The 27,463-nt window shown below is 35.6% G+C and overlaps 1 protein-coding gene across 20 annotated transcripts in view; it reads right to left on the bottom strand.

Annotated features, from left to right (window-relative positions):
• The window catches only part of ANK2 (ankyrin 2), a 673,244-nt gene that overhangs the window by 39,976 nt on the left and 605,805 nt on the right, over window positions 1-27,463 (bottom strand). For 13 of the 20 annotated variants that reach the window (XM_081303463.1, XM_081303451.1, XM_081303454.1 and 10 more), the window contains 7 exons: window positions 21,569-21,671; window positions 20,921-21,024; window positions 10,779-11,003; window positions 8,009-8,163; window positions 3,305-3,516; window positions 2,795-2,999; window positions 636-732 (listed from right to left, as the gene is read on the bottom strand). In XM_081303463.1, the coding sequence (XP_081159589.1) occupies window positions 636-732; window positions 2,795-2,999; window positions 3,305-3,516; window positions 8,009-8,163; window positions 10,779-11,003; window positions 20,921-21,024; window positions 21,569-21,671 (1,101 nt within the window). Of the gene's footprint in view, window positions 1-635; window positions 733-2,794; window positions 3,000-3,304; window positions 3,517-8,008; window positions 8,164-10,778; window positions 11,004-17,355; window positions 17,392-20,920; window positions 21,025-21,568; window positions 21,672-27,463 lie in introns of all 20 variants that reach the window. The other 7 variants (XM_081303462.1, XM_081303457.1, XM_081303453.1 and 4 more) reach the window with 2 other exon arrangements.

Below are 27,463 nucleotides of genomic sequence, written 5' to 3' on the forward strand. Positions count from 1 at the left end.
GGCAGGCTTTGTGCTTTTGTTATTTTGTTGAAAAAGTAATTTAGACTGGGCATGGTGGACACCCCTGTAATCCCACTGGATCCAGAGGCTGAGGCAGGAGGATCATGAGTTCAAAGCCAGCCTCAGCAAAAGCGAGGTGCTAAGCAATTCAGTGAGACCCTGTCTCTAAATAAAATACAAAATAGGGCTGGGGAATGTGGCTCAGTGGTCAAGTGCCTCTAGGTTCAATCCCCAGCACCCCTCTGCCAAAAAAAAAAAAGAAAGAAAGAAAGAAAAAAGAAAGACAGAAAAAGTAATTTAGGATATTTTGTTGACAACAGGAAATTTCTCATTCCTAAGACCTTTGAACTGGAAAAACAGCAGTGGCTTCTAAAGCCAGAGTCACAATCATTCAGCCCAAGCAGAGTCACTCATTTTGCTTAGATTTTCATCTGACTTTCAGACTTTGTTATAGTAGTGCCACTATTACATTTGTTGGTAGGTCTAGTTTAAAAGGTGAAAGAAAATGTTGAACTTACTTAAAAAAAAATAATAATCACTGTTAAAGAATTAAGAAACCAAATAAAACAACAACAACAGGAATAATTTGAGGGGGAGGGGGAGTACAATGGGCTTTTCTGGCCTGCACAGCTTACCTGGCAGACACATTAGTTGTAAAGGAAACACATTCATTGACAAATGTTAGGGGTGTGGTTCCTGTAATGTCTTCCCACTGTGCAGGGGTGGTTCCACCTGAAATAACACGATTGTGGAAGAAAGTTAGGCAAAACTCCAGACTCTGGGTCATAAAATAAAATCTCTGTGGTTCTGGCTGTGTTCATGCACGTAATCCCACCCACCCCTCAAAATGACATATTGAGAACAAAATGGCAAAACTACATGCTAAAAAACGACACGTGGAACACAAGCAGCAGACACCACCATTCAAGAAACTAAATTTAAGGGAGGTTGTTTGAATAACTATTTATTAAGTGTTCCATTCTCTGCCTGACGTTCTGAAGCTTTTGTCATAATTGCTAGGCTTTGAAGGTAGTTTTAGATCATATATCATTTAGATTATTTTAAAAGATCCAATTAAAGAGTTTCAGAAATAAGAGAATATTTAGATTGTTTATTATTTTAATATCTATAAATACTAAATATCCAATATTTAGTATTTTCTTATTCCTGAACTTCACATTCTGTCAACCATTTTTAAAAAATGAAATTTCCTATCCACTTAAAATTGAAGATTGGAAAAAAAGAATGCCTGAAAAATATTAAGAGCTCAATATATTCTGCAGGACAAATGAACAAATACATGAATGGCAAAGATCAGCCTTTGCATATAGGTAGATCATCATGAGGGCCAGTAACCTCTTATCTTATTTCTACTGAGCAGTGAGGAGGTATATATGTCTGAGATGGAGACAGACCTTGAAATGGCTTATCAAAGAAAGATTACAGATGTTTATTCCATTAGGCCTTTAAGATATATATTCTTAGCAGAATTATAGAATATAAAAAATACAAAATTCTATGCACATACATATTTTTGAAATAAACACATAAATGTACTAATTTTTCAAACTATTTTAAATTTTAAAAATTGTTTAGTAAAAGCTCATTTGAAGACATGGTGGATGGTATCTAGGCCCATGTGGTACCTTCAGGGTGCACCACAGACAACTTCTCTCTCCCATTTCACATCCACAGCATCAGGTAGCATACCCTAGTGGGGATAATTATACACCCACACTACAAAATGTATGGGAAGGACACTGAGAAATACTCAGTGATAACCGGAAATAAGCAGTTGGAAAAAAAGATGATACGTGAAGCAGATCATTTCCCCCTTTACTCATTACAGTCCACAGAGAGTTAAATTTTGTCACATTATTAAACTTATGGCATAATCTTGATGGTTTCTCCTTCCTAAGTATACAAAACACAATAATAAGGGAGAAATAGAGAAGGAGAAATAAATAAGGGTGAACATTTCGGTCAATACGAAGGAGAAATGAAAAAAAATTGAACAATACCAAAGCAACCATAAATGGCTATTTTTCCTTCTGATGATAATATTGATATTTTATTGAATGCCAACACTGTAATTACTGATATATTTGGAAATTATCAAATTACATAGCCCTAAAACAAATTATTTGTGTGGATGTTTTTGCCTCTATCTATGGTGGTTTAGGGAATATCTTTGGAGAGCTTGATTGTTGTCTGAAAGCTACTATAACTATCAATTGAAGAGACCAAAAATCTGTTAATTACTAGAAAACCTTTACTTTGTTTCTCCAAAGCTAGTTCAATAAATCAGTGATAAAGACATGAGCTACCCTAGAAAGACCAGTTGGGTTGAACCACTGGGTAAAATCAGAATGTTCTTTTCCACCCAGTAGATATAAACGGATGTCTTCTGTGAAGACATGAAGCCTGGGCTGGGGAGATATCTGGCATGGGGTTTGAATACCAACTCTTCCAAATATTTAAGGCATAACTCAGGTATGCTATACATTTTTCTTTAATCTTGGTTTCTTTTTTGCCAAAATGGGGTTAAAGTTTACTTATAGGGTTAATTGGGTGGAAATGACAATTCATATATAGTATCTAAGTCTCACATACAGACTACATTTAGTAAATAAGAATTCATTTCCTTTTGGCTTTCGCTTCCCTCATCAATTAAAAATGCTTTTCCTGAATTAATGCATATAACCCAGGAAGCATCTTACGACAAAGGCAATTTAATTTTTATAATTTTCTTTTTTCAGAACTCTATACTATAACATGGTCATATATGACTCACCTGTTATGCTGCATAACAATCTTAAGGTTGGTGCATCTCCCCCAAAACCATTCAGCATGACATCACTTGAAGCTTTGGGGACAGGAATGGTCATGGTGATTGGCTTGTGGAATTTTCTTCTTCTAGGTTCCAAAGTGACTATAGGGCTGAAGGTAGCTTTGTTGCCAAGGATCTTCTTAACCAATTCACTGTGCATAGGTTGAGCCTTTTCAAAATAAAGAAAAATATTAAAATAAACCATATATTATTATATTTAATGTCAATATCCTACCTAAAGCATTGTTTTTCATTTCACAAATCAGTTTGTGAGACTTTAAATATGGCAATTCCAAGTTTCATATTATTACCAAGCACTCATGTAAATTTGTGAGACCTGTGATCTCCCATAGTTACTTTGGCACCCCCTGGAATAATTTGATTATTTAACATTTTATTTTCCATTTGAAATGCTCATTTTTAATCAAAGGAATAAATCCACATGAGGATCAACTGCATCCAATATGGGTGTACCTGTAGGCCTACACGGATCCTCTTGGTTAGTGCTCCCTCTGGGAAGACAGCCTGCACCTGGGGTACCACCGTGCTGCTCAGCACACCTCCCTCTGGGCCAATCAGGTTGCTGTCCTGTTTGATGCGAGATACCACTGCAAAGTACTGGGGGAAGTCACGTGTGATGATGCGGCAGATTCGCTTCTTCTCTAGGTCTTCTGGGCTATCCAGCACTGAGACAAGAAATACCCATCTTCATGCAGCAAGGATTTCCTTCTGATAGCATTCTAGCAAACTCATTGGCATAGTTAATAGTGAATAGAAGTGGCATCAAAACTTTTTTTTCAAGTAATAGAAAAATTTATTAAGCAAGGTTACTCTGACACTAGAAAAAATAAATAATCATTGCAGTCTTTTAAGACCTGTCAGCATTCAGCTTGTACATTTTCTTTCTTTGGGAAAACTAGAAAGGGCACTGTGAAAGGAAAGCATCTCATACCAGCTGCAGTCCTCCAGGGCTGCCTTTGTAAATGAGGGCATATGAGGGCAAACCTGGAATGACAACGAACCTCTTCTATTCTTGGTTCGTGTGATAGAGAGGAGGTTGTGTATGAACTCCTTTTGTTTGCAGAATTCAAAGTTAGCTCATGACCAGTTATTGTGGTTTTAAGAAATAATATGGCCTTTTGGATTCTCAAGGGAGTGGTACAGGAATAAAATCTGTCTTGAAAGGGTAAGGTTTGTGTTTATGTGTTTATTCTAGTGAGATGGGTGTCTCTGTGATAGTTCCTGTAGCTATAAAAAACGATGCATGCTTATGATTTCTGAGTCTCAATATTCCTCCAATGCCAACAACTTACCAAATATGCCATGTACTCTTTATAAGTTGCATTAGTGTAGATATTTAGGACAATACAAAAAATCAGGCGGATTTACAATGTAGAAAATTTGAACTAAGTGGATCACTGAATTTTAAGGGATTATGGAGAGTCATTCACTTTTAGAACACTTTTACAATTCATAATACATGGCAGAAAAAGTATGTTTTTTGACTATTGATTGTAACTAGTTACTATAAAAGTCCCAGGATTCGATCCTACAGATATAATTAAAGACTAATACACTGGCAAATACTATCATATACTTACAAAAGAATATATTTAAAAACAGACAAACATATGAAAATATGATTCTTCATTTAAAATATACTTTTTACATACATAAAAAGTTATGAGAGTGGGTCCCCATCAAGGCCAAGATGCCAGTGTTGAAAGATAGATCAGTGACCAGCAAACATCTCAGAGAAAAGTATACTAAATCTACATGCTAGCAAAAGAAATGGTCCCCAAAAGTAAAGGTGGCCTAAATATTGCAAGGAATAAGCTTTTTTTTTGGGGGGGGGGGGCGAGGAGGTTACTGGGGATTGCACTCAGGGGCATTCAACAACTGAGCCACATCCCCAGCCCTAGTTTATATTTTATTTAGAGACAAGGTCTCATTGAGTTGCTTAGCACCTAGCTGTTGCTGAAGTTGGCTTTGAATTTGAGATCTTCCTGCCTCAGCCTCCTGAGCTGCTGGGATTACAGTTGTACAACCACGGCGCCCAGGTAGGAATAAGTTTTATCAATAAGAATTCTGATCCTTTTTACCTTACTTGGAAGATAATAATAATTTCTTCTTCCATCCCTTCTTTGCATAAGAAATACTGTTGTCACTTAGGCAAAGAACTTGCCCTATTTCTTCTAGTTTTTTTAAGTGGATTGTGCCTCATCTTAGGACATGGGCATTTTCTCTGTGCAACCTGTGGTGGCCTAAGGATGAGCAACTTCTCTTTAGTCAAACAGAGACATTTCAACCTATGGATTAATGACCAAAGACAAATTTGGGATTTAGAGATTTAAATTCTAATAAAAAAAAAAAAAAACTAAGTCCCTCCCTTTACAGATTTTCATTGTTGTTTTTCATTTCCTCATCGTGGAATATTTTTCCAAGAATGTTCTGTAGTGCAGGCTTTCTTGCTGTAAATTCTTTTAGCTTTTGTTTCTTGTGGAAGGTTTCTATTTCATCATCAAATTTGAAGCTTAATTTTTGCCGGATATAAGATTCTTGGTTGTCATCCATTATCTTAGAACTTGGTATATGTTGTTCCAGGATCTCCTAACTTTGAGAGTCTGGGTTGAAAACTCTGCTGAGATTCAATTGGTCTTCCCTTATAGGTAATATGATTTTTCTCTCTTGGGGCCTTTAAAATTCTATCCTTAATCTGTATGCTAGGTATTTTCATACTTGGGAATAAATTTAATGAAAGAGGTGAAAGAACTCTACAATGAAAACTACAACAAACACGTTAAAGAAAGAAATAAAAGAAGACCTTAGAAGATGGAAAGATCTACCTTGGTTTTGGATAGGCAGAATTAATATTGTCATAATGACATGCTACCAAAAGCACTATACAGATTCAATGCAATCCCAATCAAAATCCCAATGGCATTCCTTATAGAAATAGAAAAAGCAATCATGAAATTCATCTGGAAAAATAAGAGACCCAGAATAGATAAAGCAATCCTTAGCAGGAAGAGTGAAGCTGGTAGCATTACTATCCTAGACCTAAAACTATACTACAGAGCAATAGTAACAAAAATAGCATGGTATTGGCACCAAAATAGACCTGTAGACCAGACCAATGGTACAAAATAGAGGACACAGAGACTAACCCACATAATCACAGTTATCTTATACTTGACAAAGGCGCCAAAAACGTACATTGGAGAAAAGATAGCCTCTTAACAAATGGTGCTGAGAAAACTGGAAATCCACATGTAACAAAATGAAATTAAACCCCTATCTCTCACCATGCACAAAACTCAACTCAAAGTGGATCAAAGACCTAGGAATTAAACCAGAGACCTTGCACCTAATGGAAGAAAAAGTAGGCCCAAATCTCCATCACATCAGATTAGGCCCCAACTTTCTTAATAAAATTCCTGTAGCACAAGAATTAAAACCAAGAATCAATAAATGGGATGGATTCAAACTAAAAAGCTTATTCTCAACAAAAGAAACAATCAGTGAGGTGAATAGAGAGCCTACAGAATGGGAGCAAATCTTTACCACAAGCACATCAAATAGAGCACTAATTTCTAGAATATATAAAGCACTCAAAAACCTTAACACCAAAGAAACAAATAACCCAATCAATAAATGGGCCAAGAAACTGAACAGACTACTTCTTGGAAGAGGATATACAATCAATCAACAAACATGAAAAAAATGTTCAACATCTCTAGCAATTAGAGAAATGCAAATCAAAGCTACTTTAAGATTTCATCTCACTCCAGTCAGAATGGCAGCTATCAAGAATACAAACAACAATAAGTGTTGGCGAGGATGGGGTGGGGGGAAGTCACACTCATACATTGCTAGTGGCACTGCAAAATGGTGCAGCCAATATGGAAAGCAGTATGGAGATTCCTTGGAAAACTGGGAATGGAACCACCTTTTGACCCAACTATCCTACTCCTCGGTTTATACCCAAAGGACATAAAAACAGCATTCTACAGGGACACAGTCATATCAATGTTTATAGCAGCACAATTCACAATAACTAAATTATGGAATCAACCTAGATGCTCTTCAGTAGATGAATGGATAGGGAAACTTTGGTATATATACACAATAGACCATTATTCAGCATTAAAAGAGAATAAAATCATGGCATTTGCAGGTAAATAGATGAAATTGGAGAATATAATACTAAGTGAAACAAGCCAATCCCCAAAACTCAAAGGCCAAATGTTTTCTTTGATATGAGGATGGGGTTTGATATGGCAATGGGGGGTGGGGGGAGCATGGGGGGAATGGAGGAACTTTAGATAGGGCAAAGGGGAGGGAGGGGGAAGGAGAGGGCAAAGGGGTAGGAATGATGGTGGAATGAGTTAGACATCATTACCCTAAGTACATGTGTAAGACATGAATGGTGTGAAAATACTTTGTATACAATCATTGAAAAATTGTGCTCTATATGTGTAATATGAAATAAACTGCATTCTGCCATTATGTATAACAAATTAAAATAAATTTTAAAAAATGAAAAAAAGCTAAGTTCCCCAAGTTTATATGTATGTGTATGCATGCAATTCAATCCTAGCTAACTCCTTATTTGAATTATAGGTAGAAGATTGAATGAACCTAATTTTCCTACTGCTTTAATAATAGAAAGTTTAAAAAGAAATTAGATTATTCTAGAATGTACTAGTGATGGAAAGATGCAAGTTTTCCAACCAAAGAGCTTAGCATTTTTTACCATTATCTTATATATATATATAGTTTTTCAGGTTAGGCATTAAAAAAAAAGACATACTTTACCATTTAATATCACTTCATTCTGTCATGGGGCAACAATGTCTGTTCTACCACTAGTTTTAGATTCAAAGAAGTTTGCATTAAAGATGAAAGCTTGCTGTATCTCCTTTTAAAATGCTATGCTTGCTATCTTGAAGGATTTTCTTTTCTGAATGTAACAGGAGGAGAATTAGGCAAATGTGTTGAGTACCTTGCCTCACCACCATTGGAACACAGCAGATAGCTTCTGCAGAAATACATCACAAGGGACACACACACACACACACACACACACACCCCACAAATCACTGGACTATAAGAAAGAAATGCAATATATTCATGCTTCCATTTTTCCCTCTTTTAAAACCCTTAATCTGAAGGTACCTTCATCCATGCCATTAAGGATTTCATTCAGTTCATCTTCGGTATATTCACAGAAATGTTCTTTCCAGCTGTCCCCATTCTCACTGCGCAGGACCACCAGTTCCCTCTCCTTTCCTCGAAGGGCCGCAAAGTGGGGGATCTCCACGATCACAGGCCTGACATAGCAATGCAGAACATTTAGTGTGGACAGGAGCCAACCAACAGCAAGACAAGCACCTCGACTCTGTCTGTTGCAAAGTGACCTGGAATTCTGCTCTTATGGGGACAGGAACATAGTGGGCCATCCTCTGGAGCCCATTAGTTAGCAGATGGTCGCACAGTGGCACTCCACCTCAGGGGCACCGATCCTCACGTACATGCTGCTACCTTAAGCCAAATGATGTTTCCCTGTGAGTGCATGTGGCATTCTGGAACTTCTCCTTTGATAAATGTAAGTATACACATTTAACCAAAAGAAATGTACATGCATATCTACGATGTATGCCAATCTCCTAAAACATTTTCTACAAGGTGCAAAATGACAAAATGGTTTAAGAGGAAAAATGGCTCATACATTGCATAATTCGATGTGTCGTAAATGAGGAGATGTCATAAAGGTAGACTACGTGTGCTAATGAGCCATGCACTCATGGGTTTTGCTTGTATTTTCTTCATTCAAGGAAACAATAGGCATGTGCACACAGCGTGGCCCTGATTGAGCCCCTCCACTGGCAACCCAAGTGTGTCCAATGCCTATTATAGTCAGGATTCGGAACATGCACCATCCTGCAATTTTTAGGTCAAATTCATTCTCAAAATATATAGAGGCTCTTGATTTTTGAGTCCAGGTTGCTTTGATACAGACTCCAACTCGTCATAACAACATCATAACTAGCACATAGTACAACTAGGCAGATCTCATGCTTAAACGAAAATGAAGGTCACAGCACTTTAAGGGAAAAGATATAAAAACATCACTCAAAAATAAAAGTCACATACCACAAGGATCAGAAATGGTCCACTAAAGATAGGTTATACAGAGTTTAAATCATAGAGAGGGACATGTCATGGGCACAATGACGAAAAGAGAAATCATATTGCAGAAGAAGGAGAAGAATGGGGGGCCAGCAGCCATCAATTTGTTTTAAGTCACTCCTACCCAAGGAATTTGGTTCCAGGAGGCCCCAGCTGAAGGATGCGGCTGACCAAACTTTCTCCCTCATTAAGTGGGGGAGGAGCCGTTGGCAGGTGAAGTTTACTGAGTACATCCAAAGCAGCAGTGAAAGAAAGAACATAAATAAGCTTTAGGTATTGTCTTCCACAGAACCCCAGCGTCGCCAGCTGATCCACAGGGTGAACTTTGGTTTCACTCTGCGTTTGGTTCTGCCCCCTCCATTGGTCACAATGAGCAAGGAACCGAGACCCAGAGTGTACAATGGAGGCGCATCTGTGAGAGGACAGCACCTGGCTGTCAGATCAGTCCCTATCAGGTTCACTGCCAGGGCACTAGCCAAAAAAAAAAAAAAAAAAAAAAATAGAAAAAATGTTCCATGGGAAAGACAAAGCTGTTGGGAATATAATAAAAACTCTGCTCAGTACAGAGTCCAGATGTTTTCATGGATATTCTCCAACAGATTTGAAGATTATTTAAAAACCTAAAACTACCTGAACAGAGGGTAAGTATGAAAAGAATCATCAGGGAAAACTCGAAACATAACGGCATTTTCTGATGCAACCCAGAACTTCACAGGCTCCTTCTAAGGCTCTGATCCATCTGATAGAAGGACATGGGAGGTGGTTTCTACAATTGGGAAATACTAACACACCCTTTTTCAGGTGTGAAAGTAATTTGGAGTAACCTGTTAACTGTTTGCTCCAAATTACAGGCTTTAGAACCTCTCCTGAGTTCTAAAGCGAGAAATCCTCTCCCCAGTATGACGCCGACAACATGAAAGAGTTCATGATTAATAAGTTTTCTCCATTTTTTTTAAAGCACCAAGACTTGATATGACAAGACTTAAATACAATTGATTTGTTTCAATATGTTTTGAAACGTGTCCCCCTCCACAACTTCATCCTTTGGTCCGCTTTCAGGGATAGCTATTCCTTTCTTGACACATTGAGATGCCACTTAAAATAACAGCAGCCGTACAGACAAACAGAAGAAATGAGAAATGCTAATTTCTGCTCAAAATTGCCAAAATGACCTTGGTGGAAGTTAGTCTTGATGATTGCACCTTAAAACACGCTGTGGCTAAATAGACAGCTTAGTTTAATGTTAAGGCTCAAGGTAGCAATTTTGATATCAGAAAAAACAAATCACATGTGTTCGATTTTTGGATATTCCATAAAGGCAACACTGCTTTTCAAAATGAAGATAATGATTCTGCGTCAAAAACGACATGAGGCTTTAAATACATTTTTGTTTGGAATAGAGCAGTATTTTTCTTTTTTTCTTTATACTTTGCCACTTAAGTCTCAGGTGAGAAAAAAAAATACCTACCATCAACTAAAATATGGTTACTTGCAAAGGGAATCTGGCAGGTCTGATGACATCCAAAGAGAGAGAATAATAATCAGCCTGAGTGTTTAACTCCTAAATGCCTTAAAAGAAGAGGCATGTAAGTGGAGTCCAGCATTCAGGTCTGACTTCCAATTTTTAAAAATTTCATAGGAGCCGATCCTCTTTCAAAGTGGTTTGACGTACCTGTTTCCATTCCATCCTAGTGATTTCATGTAGAGGACACAAGCTCATCGGTGTCTAAGTGGGAGGCTTATCAGAAACCCTTACCCAAGGAACTGAGCACCAGAAGGTCCGACTTCGATCAGGCGACTGGCCAGGCCTTCTCCTTCCACCATTGGAGGCATGGTCGCCAATCTGTGGCGTTTGACCAGCCGGCAGGTGACTCGTGTTGGGGCAGTACATTTCCGAGGTGGGATAATGATTCGGAGCCCATTGTGTCTGCATCCTCGCATGGCGCCACCTCGGGCATCCACCATAAAACTAACCAGGAAGCTAAAAATTAAAATAGAATGTCAGGTAGGTTTTGAAATATTAGAGCAAATTATCAAGTTTTGTGAAGTTAATTTTTTTCCCTAATAATTTGGCCTCGAACTTTTTCTTTTTTATTTAAGTAGATGGTGGTAAATCATTTGTTTTCAAAAGTTACCATATACCAGTGTCTTTATTTCTGTTATGTTTTTGTTTATTTTTGTATGATTTTCATCTGTTACTAAAGAAGAATTATAATTTCGTTGACAATGTTGATTTTAAACATAAACTGTAAGATTAAAATATGTCCAAATGATTTTTAAAGTAACTGGAATGAAATTATATAAAAAAATACTGAGAAGTCTCCTTTTGGTATAAGCGCGAAGACTTCTGTTTCCTCATATGTTGAATAATCCACATGTTGAAATAAAGTGAAGCTAGATCAGAGAGGAAAGACCAAATTAACAGTTTTTCTGAGTTAACTCAAGACGATTTTTCAAAATAAATCTTGTCCATCTCATTTTGATAGAATCTTATGACTTGATAAAAATATTCGATGGCTGTCTTCCAAGGTCAAATCCATGCCAACACATCCTGCTCCAACATCATCTTACCCAGGATGCAGATTTTTAATGATTGCATTCTAAAAGGAGAAAAGCAAAATGACTAAATGTTTTGGATTGAACCAGTTTGCTAGATAAAATGTACTTTTTCACTTTTTAAATAGGAGTCTTTCTGCCAGGCCATCTGACTGAAACAAAGAAGATGGGCACTGGAAGCAGCTGAGTCCCCTGTGCTCTGTTTCTTTTTCTTTTTTTTTTTTTTTTTTTTTTTTGGTAGCAGGGGTTACTGGGAATTGAACTCAGGGGCACTGGACCATTGAGCCACATCCCCAGCCCTATTTTGTATTTTATTTAGAGACAGGGTCTCACTGAGTTGCTTAGTGCCTTGCCATTGCTGAGGCTGTCTTTGAACTCACAATCCTCCTGCCTTAGCCTCCCAAGCCTCTGAGATTACAGGCATTCGCCACCATGCCTGGCTCCTTTGCTCTGTTTCTGAACCATCATTTCACAAGTGGGAAACTCTGAGCTCTGTTAGTGGAGAATATTTGTGCATCATGACTTTCCCCAAAGTATAATAAATTGAATGTGGCAAGTCATAACTTAGAAATATAAAAGCACCTCTATTACTTTTGCTCCTTGCCTACTAAGTCAATCATTCATGGCAAAGAGATCTATAACCTAAAGTGACTCAGCTTTTTTAAGTGTATCAAGAGAAAGTAGTGGTCTTATCTTTGAAGTTCTTTCTTTTGGGATGGTTATAGATCCTGCTCCAGCTTAACCTGGACATCTGTCACTTTGTTAGACATAACACTTATGAAAGTGTCTTAGGCACTTACTTTCTCAAGGAGCAAAAATTATATAACATGACAATCTAATTGTCATGCACACCTGTACCAAGATACATACCAATAGGGTGTAGGCTCTTACCCAATTGCACTAATGTCTTCCCTATTTTCATTGCATTTGCAAGATCTTTACACTAAGATAAAAAAAATAAATAAAATAAAATAGGAAAGCAACATATAGGTGTTTCATGGATGTATTTATAACTTAACCAGCAAAGAACCAGCTTTGACACACCTAGATATTGCTTCCAAGACAACACTGAAAACAATTGAAAGGTATTTTATCAAAGTAAGTTACAGGATAGAAACACAATACACTTATGTTATTTTTAGACAAGTGAAGAATAATATCTTAGCATCCTCTTCATAGCAGAACATAGAACTCATTAAGCATGCCATTAAACAGAAATCTGTTGCTAGTAATAAAAATGGGTGCGAAGAAGCCCAGTGTGCCTATCTGAAGCACGTCATGCAGTATGAGACCATGGGAAGAGGCACACAGTCCTCCCACATGCACGAGCCAGGCCAGATCTGCCATTCCTCCCTAGCCTTGGAGTTCCCAGGAAAGGATGAAAACTGGGGAATACAATCAACATTTCAATACTGAAGTGTTGATGTTTCTGGTCTTTATCAAAAAACAATAAGAAAATATTGGCTCTTATTATTGGTCTTTAATATAAATTCTTAAAATTTTCTTTTTTATCTAACTTTTAAATATAAAAGAATAAAAAGAACTGGTAACATAAAGATAAAGGCTTCCTTTCCATTATTTTATTTGATTATGATATTTGCCTTGATTTTCACTTAAAAGTAGGGAAAAAAGCTTACATTTTAACTAAAAATGTTTCCAAACTAGTTATAATATTTTTGACTCATTGATAATTAACAGTATTACGTCCTCTGTTTTTAAAAATCTATTTACTCTTATCTCTATGGCAAAAAGAGAAAAGGGACTAAAGCTAGTCAAGGGATTATTATAAAACATCTCATTAATTTTATGAATCCTCAATAGTATCTATACTTTTTGAAGGCATTTAAGAAGTTTTAGTGCTCATATTATTTGCTATCACATTTCCACTGTATTTGCCACAGTGGAGGCATACGGCCTATATAATATCAATTCTCCATCTAGAAGAACATGGATAACATCTACCTTCTTGGGCTCCCTAGTCTAAACAGTGAATTGCAGTAGCTGTGTTCTTGACTATAACAATGTTTAAATAACCACATGTTCAATTACTTTCCATGATTTTTTGTAGCTGAAACCCTCTTTTTATTCTCCTTGCTCCATGATTTCCATTTCCACACTCCTCTTCATGTCTTTGTTACCTTCCTATTAAGTACCAGGTGGTACTGCGAAGAAGCTCACGGTCTAAGCCCAGATGTCTCCTGATGGCTTCATCTTTGCTCAGAACTGCTAACTTTCCTGATCAATGAGAAATTGACTACAGCCCCATTTAGGAAACACCCAAACACCATAAAGGGCAGTGAATACATTCTCCATATTTCTTGCTATGTCAGTATTTAGAACAGTGTGGGTCCTGCAAATTACGTGGTAGGTAATTTTTGAATCAATAAATGAATGGAAGAGTGAAAAGGCCAGTTGTGAGACATTGTCTATATTTGTGTCTAATGAGGAAGGATGAAGTAAGAGGTAACTTAATTTTTTTGGTCTCTAGACAATTATTCCAGAACTCTTTCCAATTACTCCACTCACATGTAGCAAAGCAGTTTGAAAGGCCTCTTTGATTCATTATAGTTTGTCGGCTTATTTCTGCTCCAAAATGAGATATCTAATGTATGTATTTCCCTTGGCAGAGAACTGGTAGAAAATGGTACTAAGCAAAAACCAAGAATCTGAATTTAATGCAGCAAATAATTTAATTAGGCATAAAAATTGTATGAAGAAAGACCAAAGATAGGGAATTCAAAGTAAAAGTACTTAAGGACTAAAGTTGCAAGCTAATAAATTTACCTGTAAGTATCTCTGTGTCATCATAAATCAGGAAAATAATATTTAAGTATTGCACCAAATGCAAATCAAATTGGAAAAATAAAGTGCTAAAATGCATAATTTGGGAGGCGACTTGAATTTCTAAAGAAAATAAAGCTTTTTGTTTTTATCAAGTAACTAAAGAAATGGCACAGGCAAACAGAAAATGACAAGTTGGTAGTGAGGCAATTTTCTTCAGGAAGAGAGAACAGAGAAGAATGTCAAGTAGAAAGATGACAAGAAAAAAGGGCTTGAAAGACATGAAAGAACTAAATATTGACAGTCAAAATGAATAAAAATGTAAGTCTAGCAAGAAAATATTCTAAACAAATGAGACTCAAATAGTGCAATTGCCAAATGACTAATAAAAATTTTGAACTTATGAAGTTTCAAAGTAAAAGAAGCTTTTTCTTTAAATAAGAAGGAATTGGAGAAATAATAACTCTAGTTTATATCTAGTTACTGATGAAAAGTCTACTGGTAAAGGTCAATATATAATCAGTTAAGCCCAATAATTCCTAATACAAAATTGGGTAAGCATTTGAGAGTTTTCATCAAAGGTAGCAGAGTATCAAAAAATGCCACTATTGAGACAGGTAGTAGAATTGGGGGATGATTATTCTTCTAGGTACAAAACAGCTGCAGAAAGCAGATTATAAGAGACTATTTTACCTTTATGTACCATAGAACAAGAAAAAGGTTGGAAGGTGTGAGCCATGAGATGAGTCAGTCACCATGTTAGAGTTGATCAAATAAATATGATTTTCTTAAGTGTTGGGAAGATTAAAAATGAGACAAGATAATGCCTGTAAACATTTAGAGATGAAAAGAATTAAAGTAAAAAACACATAATTAGATATGTATAAAAAAGATGACAAATAGATCAAAGCTTAGCTCTACATGCTATGAGATCTAAGACTGAAGCCTCCTCTGTCAGTGAGGGGTAATCCTATTATATCTTAAGGTTATGGTGAGAATTAAGTCATATGGGTAAACATACAGAATTCAATAAATGCTTGCTTCCAGCATCTTCTTTTACCTATAGCCACAGAGTTTTATATATTTTGGATGTCTTTAAGTTATGACCACATAAAAATAGGAAAACTAAAATTTTTTGAGACCCAACAATGAACCTGGATCTGTGCTAAGTAGTTTAATAAGATTTTATAGAGTTTTTGTTTATGAAATTTACTATTTAGATAAAATGTAAAAATGCTATTATTGCAGGGCACAGGATCTCTTCACTGGTTGTAGACCGGTTTCCGTCTTGAATTATCACTGTAACCACAGGAAGGTTACTTAACATCTTCATAAGTTTTAGTTTTCTCATCCATAAAATGAGAGACATCAATGAATAAACTCTAAGTTGCTTCCCAAAGGTTAAAATGTTATGTGTAGCTTCCTATTGAGTAGGTTAGAAAACCTACTGGAATCTTCCATTTTAGATGTTCTGGAAGAATTCCTAAGTGGAAAATAAGAATTTTGTATTCTTTTTTCCTTACAGTTAAAATAGCTGCTTTGCTGAAATGTGTACATGAACTACACTAAACATCAACTTAAGATTATACAGACAAAAACAACAACAACAACAACAACAACAACAACCAGGTAAGTTCTGGCATATCTTACTCTCCAAATGAAATTCAGCAATCATGCAAAGTAGAAATTCTTACTGAAGTTTTCTAAATTGTGAGATACAATGTTATTACAATTTTAAAAGAAAGCAAAAGCAATCCACTATTATTATGCAGATGACTTGCCTACAAATATGCAATTTGATTAGCTAAATGGATACATGCTTCAGAGTCAGCAGAAAACAATGATCTGGTCTTTTGAGGACTATATCCTGCACCCCAAAAGTTACTGATACTTAGTTTTACTTTTAATTCATCCATGACCATAGGGGTAGGGACAGAGAGGAGATTGCAACATTCACAGTTAGTTACTGGGTGAAAGAACAGGAAAAAATAAGTCAGGGTGCTTCAGTGATCCATATATACATAGCAATAGGGTCTCAAATTAAATTCAATTTCCAAGATAATACTGTAAGAAAAATCACACCATGAGCTTTTCCTCCTCTATAAGTCCCTTGATTCCTTCCTAATTCTCTGAATTCCATAAACTGAAAAGTTGATTAAAAAAAACAGGCTATTAAAATATATTTCCAATTTGTTAAAATCACCATCACCAAATAATTATTTGTCAATCATTATATGTTCACATATAGAAAGATAATATTTAGTGGATGTTTGAGAAAAAGTAAAAGGATATGTTTTCAAAAATGCTAATATTGTCTAAATTGTAGACTCATGATCTATAGTATCATCATGGATGACTAAAGAATTACCCTCTAATCAGCAGTCTACAACCTCTAAAAATAACTTTATTATAATGACATAGAATAATAGCTTATTTTAGAAAGCGGACTAGAATCATTCTATAGTACAATTTCCAAAATATCATAAGGTTATACTTAAAGCAGTACTAGCAAGGAAATTCACTATTAATAAACTTTCAGCCTTTGGCTCACCTAAAATATGGTAAGACCAAACAAAGCCAAAACAAAAACAAAAAGCCTGCCAAGTGCCACTTAAAATGATAATCTTCAATAAAACTCTAAAATAATTCAATCAATTTGCATAATTGTGGAGAACAACATATTTTAGCTCTGTGTAGCACTTTTTCTCACAAAAAGAAGCTGAGATGTGGAGACCCACGACCGAGACAGGCACCCCATATTAATCTTGGCACATCCCCACCTTATTTCCACTGACAGTAAACAAAGCAACTTTCCCTTTGCAGAGAGAGAATGGGAAAGTGAACAATGCTCATGATTTGGAGAACATAAACCTATCTGTTTGGCTAGGTATCTTCCACACTAAAGCATCCTGAGGTTGGGGATATGCAGAAGGAGATGGTGAAATTGGGAGAGGAATAGGCAACAGATTCAGAGAAGGAATTATGCAGAAGTTCACCTGCTGTTGTCACGATCAAGACATGGAGAGGTGCGGCTGCAATAGAATAGATACTTTAGCACAGAGAAGGAATGGATAAAGTGAAATATAAAGAATGAAATCAGAAGCGACTTTCAACTGAAATATATATAACTTATATACCAATACAGTATTCACTAAAAAAAAATTTTTAAAAAGATGGAAATACAATGAGACAGCTCTATGCAAATGCTGAAAGAAAGACAAGGTGTGGGGGTTTTGTAGCTACTCCCAGTTAAGGAAACTGCAGATGTTATAAAATCACTGGATGTAGATTTTGTAGCATTATTGAACATTGGCTCGTGGGAACACTTAAAGTCTAAGTGTCCAAGAAGCTATGACATGTCAAGGGGTATTATAATGAAAAATATACATTTGACTTGATGGACATAATTTTGACTCAAAAATTTTTTCATTCACACTTCTAAAACTTTTAAAACAGTGATAATACATTTTGGGCTACCAAAAAAGAAATGCAAACAGAAAATGCATAATTTAAAATATAGCTTCAATGACAAACAGCATAAACTCTAAGACAAAATAGAAAACATTAATTACCTACCAGTCTGTAACAAAATACTAAGCAAATGAATTCTTAGTGCTCTTTTTTTTTTTTTTTAAATAACTTAATTCCCTGCTTTGGAGATTGTAGTCTTCTGCACTGGACCTAATGTTAAATCCCACTCTATGGTTCCACCCTTCACTTCTCTTCTACCTGTGAATCTGCTTTTCCTGGAAACTTTCCATATGTTTTCAAATAGTTCACTTGTATTTTCAATACTTGATGACATACAGAAGTATACACGTTTAATGGACTAGAAATCCAATCTTACAAAATAGTTGTTTTGCTAGTTATAAAAAGTTTTGTTTATCCTAAAGAATTTGCCTATATGTATCTAAAAGAGACCATAGGGTGTGATAAAACACATGAACAATTAAATCACCACTGTAAGTACTTGTAACCTGAAAAACAGCCTTGGATTCCTTGCATTTCAAATACCCCGTTATTTGAGCAAATGTCTTCAACACATTTTTTAAAAATAGACTTTATTCCTTAGAGTAATGTGACCTTCACAGCAAAACCATCTTCAAAATGTTTTTATGAAGTTCTTTTAAAAGATCATCATCTTATGGACTCATATTATTCATATTATCTTGTAGCACAACATCATAAGTGGGCATTTAATTCATGGCTCCTGGCTATTGAATCACTACAAAAGCAAAACTTTGGGAATAACAATATTTAAAATGAATTTTGGACATGGTTTCTGATTCTTATCTATAATCCTTCAATTCTCTGGTTCTAGGAGTACTTTCCTTTTTACTCATCATTATCGAGAAGCTTGGTATTAGAATACAATGCTATGGTTTTGAATAATTTATAATGCTGAGATTTTAATGACCTCATTTTACACTTAAAATATATAAGTAAATTTGGATAAAATTTGGATAATAAAATTGTGATTTACATCTACTAGGCATCAATAAATTAAAGAAGAATTTGTAAAATTCAAATTCCTGCCCAAAGTTATGTTGGTATGTGACCATGTCTCAGTGCTAGAAATATCAGTTGATTATCTTCAGTGTGAATCAGTAGGGCAACTCTTTGAAGAACAACAAAAAATGTTGCTGTCAGTTTTTTTGCCAGATAGTAGTAACTATAACTATTGGGCAGGGAAGTGTTTAAATCATTGTACCTATTCTCCTCTGCTCATGGGTCATCAGTCTTTGAAAACGTAAGTGTAGAGGTAAAATAAAATCACCAATACTTCTTATTGGTAGAAGCTGGGTCTTTTACTAATCTAAAATAACTCTATTAGACCATTATATACACAAGTCAGTGACATGTGCATTAGAAACTACTTTCTCTTTATTAAAAAAAGCACTCTTTTTCTTCCATTTTCAGATTTTGAAGTTGTTTAGGAATTTACCCAATAAATTAAATGGAAACTCAGTTCCTTAAAAAAACTACTGCTCAGGAATCTTGTGTACAAGATTACGAGAAATCAATGTTACATGATACGGTATGAGGAATATTATTCGTATACATTAATATCATAGTAGTTTTCAAATACAACAATAATCGGAACCAAATTTTCCAGACCAGCCATGCTTTTAGAGTCATCTATAGCTTTGTGTTTGTTCAAATACTATAGTAGAAACACTAATAGATAGTAAATTACCTAATGAAAATAACAAGTCAAATATTACCATTATAAATTGAACCGTGTTGGTATTGTCATTTAGAGGATTCAGAACATGTTTTGCTTAACTGATACAATTTGTGAAAAATTTGGAACATGGGACGGGGAGTGCATAAGTACTAGTGACTATAATCTTTTACACACTCTAGTATGTGTACATGGGTTTTAAATACTTAATATAGTTTCTGGATTCTTGCATATGATCTTTTATTCCTCTGGTTCTATGCCTCTTTTCCTTCCTACACATCATTGTTGAGAAACTTAGTTGCAGAATGCAATGTTATGGTTTTCCAATATTTTATAACTGAAAGATTTTAGTTATCTCATTTTATACTTAAAAGTATATAAGGAAATTTAGATTAGGTTTAATTTGTTTTTTTATTCCTCTATACAATTCCTTTATCAGAAACTAGCTTTTGTTATTTAATAAAGAAAATGTGATGATTGTTTTGAATATCTAAAGAACCAATTTTATATTCTATGGTCTTTATTTCATAGAAGGTTAGACTAAGAAGTTCAAAATGTTTAACTACAATACCATGGAATACTTTCCTAAAAGGAGATTATCTTAGAGCGAAAGAAGAAAAGATCTGCTTCTCTAAATAACCCTGGGGATTATGAATAAAAAGTTTGGGATAATAATTTAAACCATAATATTACTGGCAATTAAATAAAATAGGGGTAGAGCTTTTTAAAAAGTAATTAAATGATAAAATATGGGGATTTTATATATAATTATGACATTACCACACTATCTGAAGCTACTAAAAAATTGGAATAATGTTACAACTTAAAACTTCTTAAAGAACTTATGTTATACCTAACTGAATTCTTACACCTTAAGAATGATTTTATGTTTGAAAGTATGACTCAAGTCCTGCTTCTTAATGAGTTAATATAAATAGACAATATTGCTTAAATTGTTTCATACTTATTCTGGATGACTCTAAAAAGACAACTGAGAAGCTTACAGTTGCATGCAAACTCACCCTTTTATTTATATCCCTACTTCAAGCAGTAATGAACTTATCTGCATATCTATGTGATTCAAACTTCTGTAAAGGAGGCCACTGGGATGTTCTGGTTAGTTAGCAAGCTGTTTGACGCAGTCCAGCTAGTTATTTTAAAACAATAATCCGTTTTCTATGTTGAATTCAACCTTTTTGCTATTCTATTTGTATAGATTGAGTCCATGTTGGATGAAGCAATGTTATTCACAGGTTTTGATGAAGGTCACCTGCACTGTGAGTGAGCCATCCGCTACAGCTATTGGACAAAGCTGTTATTTTCACTCTCATCTCTTTTTACCTCTTGATCTGGATACATAATATTGATTTACTCACCCTGAATGAATAGGGCTGGAAGAAAGAGCCACGTTGTCTAAATTCTCAGTGCCCCAGCTTAGACGATAAGAATTCCTTTCTGCCTCCTTGGCTAGGGTTGACACCTAAACACAAAGAACCTTGGATTTCATAAAAATACTTTGCTTCAATTAAAGTAAAATAGGGTGAAATTTTTAAAATGGCAACACAAGGAGGTGGTAATTCCTGGAAAGATTTTCATTTAACAACATAAGACCAATGCATTTACAATGAAATCTTTTGTAATGCATTCCCCTTTTAAAATTATATTATTGACATAAGATCACTTTAGTATAATTTTCTTTGAAGGGATTAAGTGTCCATCTATTTCCCTTTATCCTATCCACTAAAAGTGATAAAATCATACCTAAAATAAAACTATTTTTAAATAAGAATATTTCAGCATAAACTGTAAGCCTTTTCTCATAGCTATCAATTTTAAATACTGAAAGATATATAAATTTGAAGCTAGCTACTACTCATCTTATACCATATAAGCATCCTAAATTGTCGACTGAGTTAAGGCTTTCTTTGTTTTAAGACTAAAAGCTTTCTCAGGACATTTCTAGCCTCAGGTAATGTTTAAAAGCTAACCAGAAAGCAAAGACAGAAAAGCAAAAGGTCACATACCTGGTGACTGGGGATCACAACTGTGTCGTCAATCATGGCACTGTCCCTCAGGTAGGATGCATGGCTCAGAGTGTGAGACCTGTCGGAACTGAAGGATCGAAGGCTGGTAGGTTGGCAGGAGGCCATGGTGATATACCAACAGCAGTAGTAGGGTTGGGAGGATGAAATGATGAGCCGAGCAGGGAAGTGAAAAAAAGCGTGCTATTAGCTAACCGTGCAACTTCCAGGGGGACAAGGTCTCTGCGTTGCCCTACCTCTCTGTCCAGCAGCTAAACTAACACCTCCTTGGACTGGTTCCTACTGCTCAATGACCAGGGCACAAGGGAATCTAGAAGTTAAAATGTGATACTCTTAATCTGATTCATTTTCTTCCCAGAAATCTTTGAAACCAGCAACTGTAGTTTACTTGCTGCCAGTACAAGAAAGTCACACAGGAACTAATTCTAGGATAAAGTGCTGCAAACTGTGTGAAATGTTAATCTCCCTGCCACTAAGAAAAATCTTGGGAGGGAAAGTAGGCAGCCCCTCAGAGAGAAGAACAAAATGAAAGCGCAGGTTTCATTTTCGCTTATTATTTTCCATTCTCTGCATGCCTCTTTCTCTTCCTCTCTAAACTGAATGACTGAATGTTGGTCTACTCCCCTGGAAGGTACAGAGTGAAATGAACTGAGGTCAGATGCATGCTTCCTGTGGAAGTGGAGTTCCTCCTGTTTTTCCTCTGGTGACTCCAACAATGCTATTATTTCAGAGGAGAGCACTGTCCCCTTGGCGTGTCCTGCGTGTGGTGAGTGAAGCACCAATGAAGTGTTGGTTGCCGTGGGGATGAGATGCAAGAGCACAAGAAACCGTTTCTAAGCACCAGCCCCGAGCACAGACAGGCTTGCCAGCACAAAGACAAATTGCTAATGGACATTGATGAAACTGAGGTTGGGCTTCAAAATGGGATTTAGGCCTTGAAAAATGATCTACTTTTGATAAATCTGCAGCTCAAAGTTCTGAGTTATATACTCAAACAAAACTTAACATTTGCATATAGACAATTTAATTCTTCAATCAGTTGCATATAATAAATATCTTAATTTGGATGTTTTAAATACTATAGCTTATTATGTGAATTTAGTCCATAAATTAAAGACCTGCATTCAAAATATTAGCCCAAAGCCCATATTCGGGGAAGAGAGAAGGTGTGCAATTCTCATAATATTGATAGAAGCAAACTTTCATTTACTTGTAGCTAGTTGGCATTTGACCAGTGAAGCACAGTAGAATTATGGACTGGATAGCAAGGTAGCAAATATATTAGTAGGAATTATTTTAATTTTGAAAATACATCTAATTTTGTAAGCCATATACTATTTTCCTTATGAGACATCACAACTTCAATTGTCTTTGAAGAAATCCTCTCTTGAGAGGTTATTCATAGTAATCTAAGACCTCTCCTCTCCTATTTTATAGGTAGGTTTATGAACCTCAAATCTTGAAAGAGTGAGTGACATGAATCAAAGGAATTGATAATATGAACCTATGCATGTATCCCTATATGAATCTATGTGTTTATAATAAAATAAAATCTAATATAATTTGAGAATTAGCTTTTGATTTTTTAATAGGCTCTTGGAGGCAGATTGAGTCTCCTGACAAAGCTAAAGCTGCCCCTGCTTTAGGGTTTTAAATCCCAGCAGCTGGAGACAGCATATTTTACATCTGGCTTATAGTTGTGCTATTGGCTTTTGATGGTGTACTTCATCAACAGGCTATATGCTGCTGTGATTAGTCTTCACTTGATCTTGAATTTGAAGCAGGGACAGAGATTAAATTATTGAGAAAGGGGTCTTTAATCTCAGAAAATGCTTTTCTCAATTGGTAGAATGAATAACCCCTCCCCCCTCCCCCAACCCCTGCCTGCTTTAAACCACAAAGATAGCAAAGATCCACTTGGATGTATTTTGTACCAGACAGTGCTAGATAAGCAGTTCCAAAATACTATTCTTCTCAACTTTGTTTTGAAGTTAGCCAAGAAAGGGAAAACAGCAGAGGAACCAACCCATAGAAATGAATGGGTTGTCTATGGGTTCAACTGCTTTCTCCCATTAAGTGGTTTCTATTGGGCTGAGATTTGTTAATTACATAATCTCTCTCCAAAACTTTAGATTTCAAAGATTCAGATTTTGACTTTATACATTTAAAGCTGCTCAATGTATATTCATCAACATTACAAAAGGAACAAGAGGCACACAGTCCATGACTAGAACTAGTCTGATCATAGAGAAAACATTTACCCTTCTCCATGGAAGGGTAACTTTTTACTGTCACCAGGCAAAACCAACCCTTGAATGTAGCACAAGAATAGCAGAAACACTGATCTCAAGGGTAAATGGAATTTAGCTGAATGGTAAATAAAGCTATCCTAAGTAAAACCTAGTGACATGCCAGTCAGCATTATACCTGTCTAAATTTTCAAAAAAGTCACCAGGTCTCAATTGTCACTCTCAAGGAGTGGTGTTGACGAGGTGAACTCTTCTGTCTGTTTCAGGGATGTGGTACGAAAGATCCCACTGGGCTATGAATATAAAGCCACATCAGCACTTAGTATCAGTATTTGAGGTGGATTTTTGATATCCAGTTACCTGATATCTAGGTCTCTCAATTGGTTTTGAACTGGGAAGAGTAAAGAGATACTGCTGCTGTTCTTGTTATAATTGGTTTTTTGTCTTTCCTAAAAGACAGGAAGAAGGATAAAGGAGACAAAATGACATGGGTAAAGAAGGCAAAATGTTAGGATATGTGGACAGAATGATAAAAATTGGACAGAGAGAATGTGGCAAAATGAGGAAGATGAAATGTGTCTCTAAGTATTTCTGTGTAAGAATTTTATTCTAGCTCACTCTGTTTACTGCCCTCTGCTATACTAATTGGTTATTTAATGAATGTTTATAGGTTCTAATTGTTTTGTTTTTATGCTGTTATAGAATCTATTTAAATGAAATGACTATGATTGAAATAGTCTAAGGACAGAAAAATTATTTTCTCTGAATAACCAGCACAAAGCTCTGAAATAAGTCAAGTCCCTGGATCAGAAATTGTCCAGGGACTTGATTTATTTTTTAAAAAATATTAAATTGTTTTAATGTATTTAAAACATTACAGACAAGTTTCAGTATTTTGCAATAGGATTCCTCTTTTTTCCATTAAGTCAGAGGGCCTCTGTTCAGTTAAAACATATATATAATTATATCTCCATAGAAGGGTACATTTTTACTGTCCATCTGGTTGCCAAGAATTTGCTATGGATTCAATTTATACTTTTTTCACTATGGTGAAATTGCTTTAGGGACTTATATTTGCTAATATGAAAGTATAAGTTCATTGAAAAGTGTAATAATTACTCTTAGTAAACTACAATATTTATTAGACATTTGATTTGTGGAATTTCAAACCTTATTTAACAAGTGAATATCCAAAAAATCTAATTCGCTTGCTTTAATAAATGGAGAAGCTTCTGCAGTTCATTGTTATTTGGTGTTTTATATTGGATTTGGACAGAATTTAAAATTTGTAAGCACTAATAAAATAAAGTGGAAGCAAAATCTACCTCCTCAAGGCTTATCTGGATTTTTGTTCAACATAAATTAAATTTCGTATTTTTTATTAATTTGCATCTCTGTTCATTTTAGGCATCACAATCCTTTTTCTGTCTTCTCCAAACACACACACAGGCTGATTGGGTTAGTTTAGAGGAAGCTATGTTCATGTTTTGTCAACCACAAGGTGGAGCTGTGACAGTTAAAGTCACACTTGGGTCTGTAGCTCACTTTATTCCAGTAATAGATTCATCTCTCTAGCTCAAACAGTTTTTCAATTTAGTCCAAAAAAAATTCTACTTCGAGAATAGATCCATAATTCTAGAATATAAGCACCTCTTGCCAACATACATATACACACATACACACACATTGAGCAGTGAGCAGGGAGATGTGGATGAAACCAGGAAGGCCATGTTCTCATGCTGTGTAATACCTACCTGGGCATGGTACTATTGAGAGCATACCAAATAAAGAAATAATGAAAAGGAAAAATGGTTACAAAAAAAAAAGAGGTGACTGATATTGAATTGCCTGAGCAAAATTTTAAAAATTAAAGAAAGTAAAATGAACAAGAAAACCATGAAAATGAGATGCTGCCTATGGTTCCATTTAAGAGACTGTGAACACATCTGGGACTCTAGATAGGCACATGTGGACCTGAAGGACAATCATGTGTTGGTTTGCTTCCTGTCCCTGACTTTACATGCTAATAAGAATTCAGTTTAAGGAAAGGTATCAAACCATCCACCCCTGTTTTATAGAACATATATTCTACATACTTTCTCAGGTTAAAGCACTTTTAAAAGAAGGGGAAATGACTGAATGAAGTATGCATTTTTAATAAAAGAGACTATGCTGAAAATAAAGATTTTTCTGGCTTATAGTAATATAGTTTTTCATAGATTATGATGAATTGATGCACAACTATAAATATCTCCTAATTCTCCTTTCATTGAATTTCTAAGAATCTCAGGTTATAAGTTCCAAATCTATCAATGTTTAAAAACATGTTCCAATTAATGTATGATACACTGACCCTCATCATCCCCCTTCCCATCTCCCAATGGGCTCCTCCTTCTGTATCCTGATCCCAAGGTCCATCCTGTATCTAAGCCACTAAGGCCAAGCAGTCAACTTACCAACCACTTCAACCACCCCATGGAATCCATCACCAAATCTGGCTAGTTCATATTCTGGCTAAGACATATTCTGAGATATGTCTTACATTTTTCATTTTTCATGACCATCTCCAAGGTTAGAGTTGAAGCCCTCTCATAACAATCATGGTTAATAACCCTGCAGTAGGCTCTCAGGTGACTACAACTGAGAGATCTAGTCCTTCAGATAAACAACTCTCCTCTAAAATTCATCCTCCATCTCATTAGTAGAAGAAGTCCTCTAAAAATATAAATATGATTCCTCTTTTACACTTATTCTCTAGGAATGCTACACTTCTTTGTTGTTCACACACATTGTCAGCCTTTGCCTGTGACCTATTAAGGCTCCAGATGCCCAGCCTACCTTTCCCCACCATCATTATCATCATTGCATCTCAGTTTGGGTTCTTCTCCAAGCAGCTCAAGCCACAGGGCTCCAGTGGCCCTCTTTGTCTACTGCTAATCTATTGTCTCCCACCCTGTTAGGCTATGGGTTTAGCAAGCATATCTTAATCACGTTGGCACCTTCAGTACTTACTACAAAGCCTGACACAAATACATTTTATTGTATCTACATTAGAATGTTAATTTTAAAAAAAAGGTAAGAGAGCACTGATATTCAAAGAAAAAGCCCAAGAAAAACTCAGTTTGGCCAGTTACTTCCTTAGAATTGACTATTCTTTAGTGTAATTATTTCTTAAACTGTAAGTATATGGACTATTCATAAAATAGCTTAGAACAGAGGCAACTTTAATGTAATAGACAAAGCCAGGTGGGGGATGCACATCTGTAATCCAAGCCACATAAAAGACTGATTTAGGAGGATTGCAAGTTAAAGAGCACCTTCAGAAACTTAGCAAGACCCACAGCAATTTAATGAGACCCTGTCTCAAAATAAAATAAATGGGCTAGGGGTATGAAATATAAATATATATAAAATATATAAACCAAGGTGTTAGAGTACCCCTGGTTTCAATTCTCAGTACCATGATAAATAGATAGATATATAGTCAAATAGGAGGAAACATGAGAGTGTTGATTAGGAAATAGAACTACATGGACAACGATATGCTTGACCTAAATTAGTAGTCATGCTTTTGATGAGGTATTCCACATGTTTTTTTGTTTATTTTTGGTACTGGGGAGTGAATCAA

The sequence above is a fragment of the Spermophilus citellus genome (genome assembly GCF_964194105.1).
Source record: "Spermophilus citellus genome assembly, chromosome: 8".
NCBI lineage: Eukaryota > Metazoa > Chordata > Mammalia > Rodentia > Sciuridae > Spermophilus > Spermophilus citellus.